This window comes from Thermobia domestica, chromosome 6 (genome assembly GCF_964235325.1).
Source record: "Thermobia domestica chromosome 6, izTheDome1.hap1.1, whole genome shotgun sequence".
Taxonomy (NCBI): Eukaryota; Metazoa; Arthropoda; class Insecta; order Zygentoma; family Lepismatidae; genus Thermobia; species Thermobia domestica.
Window position 1 is genome coordinate 131,029,484 of NC_137459.1, and position 14,364 is coordinate 131,043,847.

The 14,364-nt window shown below is 34.7% G+C and overlaps 1 protein-coding gene across 7 annotated transcripts in view; it reads right to left on the reverse strand.

The window, feature by feature from the left end:
- Positions 1 to 14,364, reverse strand: part of Tdg (Thymine DNA glycosylase) — a 126,670-nt gene that overhangs the window by 42,002 nt on the left and 70,304 nt on the right. For all 7 annotated transcript variants that reach the window (XM_081762109.1, XM_081762106.1, XM_081762108.1 and 4 more), the window contains 2 exons: positions 9,377 to 9,560; positions 6,824 to 6,893 (listed from right to left, as the gene is read on the reverse strand). In XM_081762109.1, the coding sequence (XP_081618235.1) occupies positions 6,824 to 6,893; positions 9,377 to 9,560 (254 nt within the window). The remainder of the gene's footprint in view (positions 1 to 6,823; positions 6,894 to 9,376; positions 9,561 to 14,364) is intronic.

Genomic DNA, 14,364 nt, shown 5'->3' on the forward strand with positions numbered 1-14,364 from the left:
AATATAATATCATTACTTCAAACAGACTTCCCGGTTAAATGTATAATTAGTATTGGGAACAGTCAAAATTCTCTCGCTCTCATTTTCTGATTACGAAAAATCTCTGTACAATGTTTATAGCTGATAACTTATGACATGAAAAAGTAATCACTCCGCAAATTTAATATAAAAACTACGATGCATATAAACACAGTTTGTAAGCAAACATTTCTGAAATTAAATTCTGTTGCTTCCGTGAGTTTCTCCCGTCAACAAATAAATATATTCTTTATAAACCCTGTTTTATGAGAAAAAGAAGTCTCATACTAATTTAAGCAGGAAGTTTTCCTAATTATATGCTTTGAAGTTTCATGAATATGAATGCGCCAAATTGCGCTACCCATATCTATAGACTCACAAACTAAGACTGAGAAGTTCATGCCGTGCTGTGCTATACTCACTCCCCACTCACCCCTCTCCCCCCCCCCCCCCCCTCTCTCTCTCTCTCTCTCTCTCTCTCTCTCTATATATATATATATATATATATATATATATATATATATATATATATATATATATATATATATATATAACGTGCTGAACAATGTTTTTCAATCCAATAAAGAAATGTGTGTACAAAGTGATGTACAAAATAAACAGTTTATAATTTTTGTTTTTTGTATTTATTTTGCCCAGGCTATGAAACGTGACCTACTACTTTAAATAGAACCAAACCGTATTAAGTTCACTGGGAACATGTTAGTTACTTGGGCACGGAAATCTCGTATTATATAGATTACCTATTAGCTGGTAGTGTCCACAGTCCGTAATAATGATCTCATATAGTTGCACAAGTATAATGACAAATATGTTATTTACAAAAGCCTGTGAATTGCAATTAACTGACTACGAAAATCAATACATCACCACTACGTATCAAGTCAAGCAACTCCAAGCTAACTTATATCCAGCACATGGAAACATAGATACCATTGTGCAGACTTCTGAGGATTAGGATTTAGATTTCTGAGCTGTCGGCATCTATGGTCATTTAGCCCGTCACATATGAGGAATGGCGTCCCTTGGCGTTTACACTATCCGGGGAAAGGGAAGGAAGCGGCCTGGGGCCTATAAGTTACGTACCACCTCAGCATTTGCCTGGTGTGAATGAGGAAAACCCAGGAAAACCTCATTCAGGATAGATGGCCTGAAAAAGCTTTTACATCTTTTTGACCGAGTGCTCCCACCGGGAATCGAATTCGTAACCTTTGGCACCGGCGAAGAGAGCGTTAGCGACTACGCTACGCGGGGGGAAACTGCGCAGACTTCATTCTGACAAACTTTTGCGGGGGTGATGCTCAAAAGATCTGTTAGACGGCAGTTTTCTAATTTGTACAGGTTAACGAAGATTCCTGTGCTGTGTTAATATGAAATTGTTTCTTTTTTCACTTCGTAATGGGAGCTAGGGGGAGGGAGTGGTGGGATGTGATCACTTTCAACACTATTTTTAAAAGTTTTTTTTTTTTTTAAGTTACCGATCTAACGTTCAGCAATAGTGACATCCTTCTTAAGACCTTGGTACCTCAGAAACTGAAAATCAAATAGAACTGAAAAATTCACATCTACAAAGTTTTGCTAGTTATACAAAGAAGAACGGAGTGCAATGAAAGACAACAGCTTCATCCGTTTGAAATTCGATCGTCAGGAGTAACTCCTATAGTTGACCTATAATGTTCGACGTTAAGGTATGGAATGGACAAAATATCAATTCCTTCGGCACAACAGCAAAACTGTTTAACAATATCCTTAAAGTATTATACAAAACATTTCACGTTTCACCTAGGTTTTGTATGTCCAGCCTACATGCGTGGATAAGCTTGTTTGAGTGTCTGTTCCTTTTGTCTTACTGGCTAAAGAATAAAACTTTGACACGTGCAGCGAGGGAAACCGTCGATCAGAGGTAGATACTAATATAGGCAGCATTAAGAAGTCGAATACGGTTATACGTTGACATGACGAAATCAGGAAAGAGCGAACACTAAATGATGGAAATACAACCTTAAGATTATTTAAGGACCCTTCTCTATCGCCATTCATGATGGGTGTCAACGAAGCGCTCATCAACAGATTCTCTGTTATCCTGAGAGCATTAGCATCCGTATTCGATATCAACATCACTACATTTATAGAATATAGTAAAAGTACACTACGGTGATCACTTATTCGTAGTACTGTATACTGTTACTGTACATGTTTTGATTTAAGGAGCACCCATCATACGAAATGTTCCATTGCTCACTGGTAAACCACCAGAACTACCTATAAGTTAGTAATAAGTACTTTAGAAAAATCGCAAAGTTCCATTCCTATATTTCGACCCTACAAAACTGATCAGTAAGTACGGTGTCACTGACGGAGATATCAAAGATATTATTGTATCCCAAATGAAAGTAACATATTCACGAGAAACTATTGATAACGAAGAGAACCCTGACAATAGTAGTACAGGCAAGGACCACTGAACACAGACAATCCTATATCTTTAGTAACACTATGTTTGATCTCATTGCACTTTCAATATCGATTCTAGAGAATTTCGTTCAAAACTGAAAACTACCTCCCCTTAGAAATTACACTAAAACATACTTTAAATGGTGAACACCCCAGTACTCTATACTACCACCATATTTGACCCGAGACTGTAAATATTGTGTTTATCATAATGGGTGAGATCGCTCAAAAGAATCTCGAAGCAGACAATAATTTTTTACTTTTCTTTTCTTGTATGTTTCCCGAGTTCTGGCCCTGTATGAACTGAGGAAATAAAGTAGTCATACCGTATGCATCTTAATTCGTGCTTCTTACACATAACAGACGATTGGTGTTGTCACATAGATACACTTGTAAACATGTGACGGAACCTAAATGTATCCACTAGTAAATCATGTAAACAGCACACCTACTTTTGTGACCAACAAGCAACAAATTCCATTAACCCATGAACTGAAAGCACAAAGAAATTGCATCCAAAAACTATTCGAACAATCTGGCAATGAATTAGTGAAGTAATTTTACTCACTTCCCGTGTCTATAGAGGTGCAAAGTTCCAAAGCATTTTCGCTTCAAAACAGTATGGGTGTTTGCTTAAGAAACACAATGTATGATTCGCATTTATTTTCATAGAATACGTTTCGTTACTTCCTTACCTTTGATCAATTTATTCTCTCACATTTCTTGTTTAGAAAATTTAGATAAGAGTCGCAATTCCCTTCTTCATTATAACGTTTATAAGTCTATGCAAAACTAGTGTTGTAAAGGCTCGGAAAAAAACCGGAAATTTGGGGTAAAAAAAAGTTTTTTACAGTATTTTCCAGAGCTTGAAAAAAAAAAAAAAAAAAAAAAAAGACAGAAATATTGGGAAAAATTGAAATTTTCGAATATTTTACTACATTATGCTTTTAAAATGAAAACTATTTTATATTTACTAGTTTACAGTATAGATCATTGAGTAGTTATGATTCTTCTATTAGAATAGGCAAATTTTGTGGCAACAAATGTATTTGTACCACTCCTTTAACGTTAGCACCGTGATAGTATGGTGTTATGACTACAAAAGATCCTCAAATATAATCATAGTTAGATTAATATAGACGCATTTAAATTATCTTAAGTAATCTTGTAAAGTTACCGTTTTACGGCAGGAAAGTCTTAAATAACAGGGCCAGAATCATTTTAGTTAATACCAGTATGTTAAAATCAAATATAGTATATATTTTATGGAGATACTTATTGTCCTTGTGCTGTGTAAAATTTCCGGAAATTTTGAATCCATTAAAAAAAATCTTTTGTTCGGAAATATTGGCAAAACCCAAAAAAATATAATTTAAGAACTATTTCTTCGCCTGATACTAATCTTATTTGCTGTACCGTGTCTCCAGCATATATACAACGTATTTCGCTAGCAGAAAAAATACTTAAAGCAACAGGTTTTAATTTTACTTTTTAGTTTTCTAATTTCTGGCAAAAATCCCTTTTTATTATTTGTATAGTTTTCGAACAACTCAAAAAGTGAGAGAATCTTATTTACATATACACACACATATACCGCACAAGTGCGTAAGTTTTAGCAGCGACAAATATATTAAAGAATTTAAGATGTGAAATTTCCGTTTGTTATTATTAAAGACTAACAGAACACCCGTTCTTCGCACGGGGAGAATACGTTTCATTTGGGGTATAAAGGGCACCAAAACTGTCACCAATGAACTTACGGACCCCAAAAACTATGAATTCGACACTAGTATCAGTCATTTTTATTTATTTTTACATGTCACTTTCCCCTTTTAGGAGTAACTAATAGGGGCTGAATTTGGATTTAAACGGTATCGGAAATCTCACTGTTCATTTCAGCCATCCCGAAAACTATGGATTCAACACTAATATCGGCCATTTTCGATCATTCTTATATATCTACCTCTCCTCCTTCCCCCAAGTTGCGGTACTGAATTTAGATTTAAACAGCATCGGAAGTGTTAAATGTTCATCTCAGGACCCCAAAAACCATGGATTCGACACTAGTATCGGTCATTTTCGATTGTATTTATATATCTCCCCGCCCCCAAGTTGCGTCGATGAATTTGGATTTAAACAGAATAGGAAATGTCACTGTTCATCTCAGCGACCCCGGAAACTATGGATTTGACAGTGATATCGGCCATTTTCAGTCATTTTTATATATATATCTGTTCTTTTCCCTCCCCTAAGTTGCGGGCCTGAATTTTTATTTAAACAGCATCGGAAGTGTTACTGTTCATCTCAGCAACCACGAAAACTATAGATTTGACACTAATATCGGTCATTTTTGATCATTTTATTTATCTCACTCCTCTTCCCCCAAGTTGCAGTGCTGAATTTTAATTTAAGATTCATCGGAAATGTCACTGTTCATCTCAGCAACTCCGAAAACCATGCGTTCGACACTAAGATCGGTAATTTTCAATATATATCCACACTTACTTCCTCCAAGTTGTACTTTCAAAGTGAAATGGTAAAATCCACCCCAGGTCCGAACTTCATCTATGTTGAAAATTTTTATCGAGATCAATCTGGTGGCTCAAGAGTTGTTAAGTTAAAAATATAGTCACTTTCATTTTATATACCGTATGTAGATAAATTGTCGCATTAGAAAACAGGTATTTGTTTACATACAAAATTTTGTACATAAAGTTTATATTAAAGTCTGTATTTGAATATTAAATAATAGTAATTATATGTCTTACAATAGGTAATATTGTTAGTGCATGAGTATTAGTGAAATTTACCTACTGCTCTTTCTTTTAAGAAGTAATTTGGTTAAAATTAACAAAATGTCATTAGATCAAAGAGCACATTAAGAACTCAGTTTCATTCAAGAGCCCTATTCGTTGCAACAGAAACGCTTCATGATGGTAGATGTGTATGCAATTGTAAAATTTCTGTAATTAATGCACAACCAGGAGTAAACGACTAAAAGGCACATAAAGGAAGTGAGAGCAGAATTTTCAATTTTCAAGAATAATTACAACTGTTTAATTTCGAATACTCCTTTTTTAAATATTCACAATATTGAAATTTCTCAATTTACATTTTTCACGCCTTCGAAAAAAAAAAAAAAAAACTGTTCCATTACTAGTAAAACTAACCTAATACAAAGATTTTTTGTTTTCTTTCCCAATTTTTCCAATTTTTTCGAAAAAAATCGGTAAAACGATTTTTTACCAGCAATTTCAAAATTTCCGGAAATTTTACAACACTATGCAAAACACAACCAATGTTAAGTTCCATATGTAGTACATTACTTTGGAACTCACCGGAAACAAATGATGGCAAAAGTACGTAATGCGTGACCCACTCATAGAGAAAAGTTCTCTGCAGAAACCTTCTTTCCTGAGAGGTTCCAACATTTTACGGAACTGTTTCGTGCACTGGTTACAACTGACAGCACAAAGGTATGTACAGGGAAGAGGTAGAAGTTACAGCGCGCCGAGTTTAGTCAATTTAAACTTTATATGATCAAACGACATAACTTTTACATGCCGCAAAACATGAATGAATGTAGTTCAGCGCATACTATAGGTTAGAACAAAGGTCAAAGCAATAAATCACCGCTAAGAAAGTGTTCTGCATGAAGTAGAAATATTATTCAATAACCTGTAAACATGCAGCCAAAAGAAAAATTTCAAAAAATCCAATTATCAGTGGAAGAGTTTCTTTAGACTATTACAATAGCATGCATAGGACTAGAATGTGAATGATACAAGCTTATGATTTCTAGCGACCATTTTCTAATCTGCATTTACTATGGAACTCTGACGTTTTAATTCCACTAAAATTAAATCAATCAGAAGTTAGTGATGGAAGAATTACTTGTATAAAAGTAAACCCAATATCATTACAATAATTATTTTTAATACCATGAAAGAAACGAAATAATTTTCCATATTTGATTTTGTATCCTTACAAACGTATTTTAAACCTCTTACAAATAAATACTAAATAAAATAGTAAATAATCTAGAGCTTATTACTATTTTTCTTTTTTAAAAAACCTTTCAACTCATGAGATCTGAATTTTGCATCAAGAACTTAATGTAACTCCAGTCCAAGACACGAGCCACCTGGAAAGAAAATTTTGCAACTAATGGATAGCAAGTTATAATAAATATGTAATTTTAATACGATACTCGCTGTCGAAGTACAGAAAACGTGTTCACGTCTATTGTGGTTCTTGTATAATGGCCACCATGAACCTTGATTACAACAATAATTGACTGTTCTCACAAGAACAAAATCAGAAAGGCGCTTACAGAAATGATTGCCTGGTCCAGCGTAGTGATGTCCTTTGTACGCCGCAAACAACCCTGGATTGATTCCGATCTATATTAAGGAGAGACGTCAAGGTAAAAGTAATTCAAGAAAATCAAATGGAAGTAACTCCCACATCTCACAGCAATATTTTTGAAATGAACAAAGAATAAAGAATTCAACAACTAGGTGAAATAATATAACCAATTTATTTATTTAATTTTTTTTTTTAAACATCAAATATACTAAGAGATCTGACTTAATATTCATTGAACTAAACTATTAATAGTATCCTTCTGCTCTGCTGAATGTTGTTCTGGGTTTTTTGAATGGCTTTGAACAGTTACTTCAAATACACTTTTCCCCAGCAAAAGTATATCTTCAAATATTCAGTTTTCACAGACAAAATTCAATTTGAAGAATCATTTCAAAAGGATTCCTTTCAGTTTAACGTCCCACAAATATGTCCTTTAGAATAAGGAAAACGGATGATTAAGGTAAGTGAATGAGAATGGAAGAACTAATGAAATTAGAATGTGGGAGGAAACGAGGTACCTTGAGAAAACCCACGGAACGACGTTGTCGACCACAAACTTACTTGACGGAGATCGAACCAGGAACCCCACGCAACAGTGGTAAGTGCACTACCACTGAGCCACCGTGGCCCCCTCGAAAGGACTTAAACCCACTTTTAATTAATTTATCCCTGAACAGGGTTACCTTTTTCTGTTTTCACTCTTGGTAACATTTTTGTGAAACACTATGTGACAAAATATCCACCTGCATGTGTCAGTAAAGGCAAAAGGCGTCCTCTCTTCATTGACACAGCCTGAGGACTGGGTAAATACTCCAACATTTACTAGGGTTTGGCAAATACAGGAGATGATGTAGTCAGCATCGTTCTGGCAGCCTGTGTCCCCAGGTTTTACCAGGTGCCCATTTGAGAGGGTGGGTGAATCCCTGAGCCTCATGAAAACGTGAAAATAATCCCCGGCCGTGACCAAGATGGAACACGGGCTACCCAGTTGATGAGTAGACAGACGCCTTACTGACTACGCCACCACGAGTCGATATTCATTTAAAGACGTACTGGTTGTTCAATGTATAACTGGGACTGTGCTAATTACCAAAGACTTTCTTGCCCCAATTTTGACGAAGGATCTCTGAAGTACGATTATTTTGAAATAAATATATTATACAAAGAACTAATGATTACGCCATTGGTAAAAAGTGTCCACTGTTGAATACATTTCCAATTTCGATTTTTGAATGAATTTGAGAATGCTGATTATTTTCAAACATAGCCGTCCATGAAGTCATGACAAAAGTTAACTCGAAGTTGGGAAATTTACATTTATTTATACCCCAAATTTGAGATCACTTCTGCAAAAATTGCAAGGACGTGTTAAGTTTTAAAATAATTTCATTGGATTCAGTCTCTGAAATTAGTGTAAAAAGTGAAATTGGAAATGAATCCAACAGTGGACATTTTTCACCAATGTCATATCATTAATTCTTTTTATATACCTGCAATTGTTAAATTCAAACCAAGTATTAGATTTTTATGTAGGTCCATTTTACAGCGTCAATAATAATAAAAAATGCACGTAAACAATACAAATCAATCAGTTGATTATGCTTTCCATTTTTAAATAATAGTGACATCATTAAAAGCAAAAGCTAATATTAAAATGGGTTCCGAACAATCCGTTTGATATGCAAGTCATTGTAGGTTTAAGCTTGTGAACATTTGCACCAAAGGCAAGCATTCTAATTTTAGGGGTACGAGGAAACTTGTATGAATCAAACTAAAGAGTTTGTGCATTATAGACAGCCAGATTGCTGTCCTCCGCCAAATAATGTCTTTTTATACTAATGAATTTTTAATGGAAAGTTTAAGATTAAAACACATGTTCATATAGCATTTGTAACTTCTTTAAGATATCCCAACACCATAACTTAGATATTGAACCTCAATTGCAACTAGAAATGACATTCAGTAATTATTATGATTCATACGACAACGAACTGTACTCAAATTTTATGCAGTCCACTTTTCAGTTCTTTGCATGGACTGAAATTTCGTTCCAAGACCATTGCAAATACAGAAAAAACTTTGTTACATTGCCTGCAGTTATCATTACAAACCCTTAGGAATGTATTATTGTACCATATTATTATTTATATGTCCAAGTTATCGTATTCTTGACAATTTCCCACTTAAGGTCTAGATAATTCAAATAATTTTGGTAGGTATATCTATTTTGCTTGTCACAAAATATCAACAGTATCTTCCTTTGAGTTCTCGTTCACTGACCAAACTAATGTCAGTTCTAATTAAGTACGAGATCAACTGATTAATAATAATTACAAAACGTTACATGCCATTATCAAACTTGGGTTGAAATTTTCCACGGTATCTTTTTTTTTTTTTTTTTTTTTTTTTTTTTTTTTTTTTTTTTTTTTTTTGGGCAAGCGATAATCAGAATATCTTGTACAGTTTGCTAAATTTAAATACGAATTTTATTATTGAAAAATATATAAAATATACTTACAATTACAATATCTAAGTTTTGAGCCAAGTGATCAGGTAATGTACGCTTGGATACTTCTTCTTCAGGCATACCGTTAAACCTATCATGCTTTTTCCTCTCCTTAAAATTTGGCACTATTTTCTCATCTTTTAGTTTCTTCTTTTTTACTGGGTCCCCATTCATAATACTTTCCGTACTATCCATCCTGCAACAAAAAGAAAAGTTTGTAGTTACACTAACGAATAACATTTACATAGTATTTGTTTTCTAAACTTATGCCAACAATTCAAGTAGTCATCTCTTCGGCAAGGTGTCTACTATTTCAGACAAATAAAATTCCCTGATTTTCCAGGTTTTCTAGACCAAAACACAGAATTTTCCAAACTATATAATAATGAAGTTAAGTAACCGCTATTCTCTGAACACTTTCTCTTAGTTGCGACACCTGTTATAAAAACATGAACAACGCTAAAAATAAGTACCTATTTATTCCTGGCAAGAACAATATTGTTAAATACAATGTATTTTTTAATGGTCTCCCATCTCCTCTTATAGCCATCCTTCTCCGTTCCTTGTTTCAATATTATATATAATTTCAAATACAAAAAGTGTAAACGACAAAACATACATAATAATACTTAAAAATGCGTATAAAGATTTTACATTTCACATCACGTACTTGTGAGGTATACTCAGTTACTTAAACTGGACTATTAAAGTGTATTTTTTTTTTTATTATTCCAGGACATGAAGTAAGGCTAATACATACACGACAATACGCACATATAAGGGATACTACCAAGAATGTCGTTGCGAGATACAAATACTGAAAAACATTGTGAATTTTAGTATTCTAGAGTATAAAAGTATTCTACAGGGTATTTCAAAACAACACCGACAACGTTTGGGAGGTGATTCTACTCCTGCGGTACTTCCGCAACAGTTTTTATAGAGGTAGTTGGTGAATACTTCAAATTGTATGCTAGTAGCCAAACTGCCTCTATAAAAATGTAACGTGAGTACCTTAGGATTCTGAAACAAATATTTTGGGATAAGGCACATATTAGTTCCTAAGTGAAGTCTTGACCCGATTACGGTAGGTCCCATAGTTTTGAGCTGTGGATCTTTAAAGTTCATTTTTTCATGTTTTCGGCAGCCTATAACTCCGAAAGGAAGCATTTGTGCACCTAGGTTGGTCTATACTTTTTGCCTTACCTTGGTGTCAGGAATCACCTCCCAAACGTTGTCGGTGTTGTTTTGAAACACCGTGTATATTTAGTATTTTTATTCAGAATACTAAATACAGAATATTTTTATAATCTAGAACACTAAAACTTACATGAGATTTCCAGTTATGATCACGTTACTGGATATTTCTCTTAAGATTTTCCATATGTTCATCCACTTCGTTGATTTCTTTTGCTGCCTTCTCAAGGACTTTCTTCCGCTTCTTTTTCTTCAGTTCTTCCAACTCTGCAGCTGCTCTTTCTTTCTTTCGAACGATTTTTCTCTACCTCAGTTGTTGTCTGCTTCCTTCTGAGAGCATCTTTCCATTTGGCATTTGAATTTCTTGCAACATGAATTAATTGTTTTGAAATTGGCATTGCCTGAACACCTCCTTGGAACATGACAGCGTCATGTATTATTCTTTGTGAAACTAAAGACTCTTCGTGTAGATTATCCACAAGAAACTCCTTATTCAATGAGAAACTGCATTCAACGGAAGGGTTTTCGTGAACTAGAATTTTCTTAACGAACGATGGAAAGTTATTGCTGGCGTTAGTGTTGTCAAGAATGAAGAATCACAAGTGATCTAGCGATCCATAGTCACGTCAAAATTCTTCATTCTTGCGATAATTGAATATTGAGTATACATTTCAGTGCAGAGCTCCTTCGTGGCTAAGCGGTTAGCGTACGCGCCTTTGTCGTGGGACCCCAGGTTCGATTCCCGGCGGGAGCTCATATGGTTCGGATTCCACGTTAATCAGTAGGTCCACGTCTCATATGGCCTCGCTGCTGAACGGGACGTTAAACCCAAAATCAACTCAACTCAAATTTCAGTGTAGAGTCGCTTTACTTCAGTAGCAGGGTTAGACAAATGATGATTTTCTACAAGCACTTCCAATGCTATGGTTATTTGTTACTCAAGTCTCTTGTATAAAAATGAATTGGGAAAGACGCATGCAGCACCATAACTAAGTCTGTATTTCAATGGCAATTTACACAGAATCTTCTTACAAAAACCTGTTAAAACATGCAAACAATCCCTCCGGAAACGAAGGATATCCAGTTCAGATAACTTCTCTGATTTTAATGCTGTATATGTTGCAAATCCGAGATCAACCTGCTTAGCCGAACACCGATCCTTACTACCATCTTTTAAGCAAATTTTCATCAGGTCTTCAAAACTTGCTGCTTTAATCACAATAGACTTTTTAACAAATCTAATAATAAGGGACTTAACAAGTTTAAGTATTTCACCATTAAAAAAAAAAAAAAAAAAAAAAAAGACGCACTGGTACCTGACTGATATTTCGTACCAAAAAAAAAAAAGACGCACTGGTACCTGACTGATATTTCGTACAAAAAAAAAAAGTTGGATGTCTGCAGCAATGGTTTGAAGAAAGCTAATTTGGCTCCAAGCACAGAATCTTTCAGACATGATCTAACAATTTTAAAGTTGTAACAAGATGGTTCTCGATTACTATCTGAAATTGAATCGACATATTTCTTCAAGTGTGGTAATAATCGCTGAGCTCTGTCTACTACATTCATGTTTTCTATAAAAATATGAACACTTGCTAGAAAAATGACCTTACTAAAAAGTTAAATATCACAAAAGATACGCAGAACGCCAAACCACTGAAAATGGAATACAAAGGAAATGAAATAGGAGTTTTAAATCTAATTAATGTAGGTACGCATTATATTATAAATTAGAGTTAACCATACATAGTTAGGCTCTCACTTATCGCTACATTAAAATCAACCAAGATCAGAACAAGTGTTATTTAGGATATTATTGGGGGTCACCGATTGCAATAGCCTAGCTACATCCCTGGACATGAGGATAATTTTTTAACGTGCAGATCAGAAACCACGAGCTCCAGACGCAGGGTTGCCAACTCCTTTCAGAAGCCCTGCATTGTATGATGACTTCTGCTGTAGCGAAAACACATTATGCAGATAAAATGTAAAAGCAATGAAATAAACCTAATTAAAAAAAAAAAAAAAAATCCAGAATATACAGAAAATTCCCTGACTTTTCCAGGTTTACCATATTTTCCAGACTAGTAGACACCCTGTTTCGGATATATATATATATATGTATATTACTAGGATACTGCAATTGGATATAGCCAGTAATCATCATATACGATCGACTTGTTCTAAGAAAACTAGCAACAAGCCTAAAAAGGATCGTAAGACTGTTTTGTTTGAAATGCAGATCTTAAACACAAATAACGAAGATTCACTTCCAGCTAGTCGATATGTACACATGCTTTTAAAAAGAGAGGGGAGTAACCATGAATAAAATTATACACACACATGAATTCTTAACAGCCACGTCTGAAAAAAAAAAAAAAAAAAAAAAAAAAAAAAAAAAAAAAAGAAGATTCATTTCCCATGACAACTACACCCACTCCCAACGAATTACTTTTATTTAAAATATCAAGCGTCCAATTCTTCTAATTAGATTGCAAGAAAAGGAAAGATTACTTCTAGTTTATGAAAATATAGTTAATTAACCTGTAGCTTCCTGGTAGCAAACACACTGATTTTACGTAAATATACTGTTAGAAACATCTCTGAAAAGAACCTTATATATTGGCCGATTTAAACGAAATTCATACTACAGTAATTTAGCACTCTTGGACGCGAGATAGTGTGGTGAGGAATGGCCTATCCTGAGAGCGTTGATCTTGTATGATGCTCTATACTTCTCCAACTGCACTGGATTCAAGCTTGCATTGTCGTTCGCAGCCTGAGTGATTTTGTAACGTCGGTGTTGCAAAACGACGAAAAACAAACTCATATTCACATTAAAGCATGACTGTAAAGGATGTGCTGATCTCAGCACACCGATTATCGTAGTGTCTGAATAAACCAGTGATTCCCGACCGGTGTGTCACGAAATTTTAGAAATTAAAGTTCACGAAGCATTTGATGACTAGTTGAAATAAATGTTGAGACATACTGTGCCAGTCAACACTTCCAACGATAGCAACGATACTCATAACTACAGATTAACTACGTTATAAAAACTACGTCTTAGACTAGTACAATTTATAATAATAATAATAATAATAATAATAATAATAATAATAATAATAATAATAATAATAATAATAATAATGATAATAATAATAATAATAATAATAATAATAATAATAATAATAATAATAATAATCAAAGAAGTATGTCGCGATGTAGTGGGCATTCAGTAAAGTGTGCTCAGTCGAAAACGATTGGGGACCACTAGTATAGAGCATGCTGTTAGTAGTTTGAAAGTCGTCGGATAACAAGTATTGCTGTGTGTGTAAATTTATTCTGTGTAGATTATAGTCTATGTCTGGAATGCGAGGAAGACACCAGCAGATGCCTAGAGCGCAATTATGTAACTTCAAGCACGGTTTATAGTGAGGCTGCGAGAGGCCGGGTAGTCGTTGCTCAGAAGTCACTAACGTGGATTGTGATGTGTAAGGACCGTCGGTGGTGTACATGATACACAGACGGCAGAGGACTCCCCACGGAAGAAAATGCCTTCCACCAGTCACCTTGTTTTGCACTGGAGGGGACTTAGACAGGCGATTTTCGGACCACGGCGACTGCTAGAACGATTAGAGTCAATCCTGTTGTCCACCTTTATTTATACAGTTTACGGAAACCCAACTTTCAGCTGAATAGTATGTGTCCTCATACCACCAGGGTAAAACAGTGTACTCTACTTGTATATAGTCTACCCTGGCCTACTAGGTCTCCGGAAGAAAGCACTATCAAGCATGTGT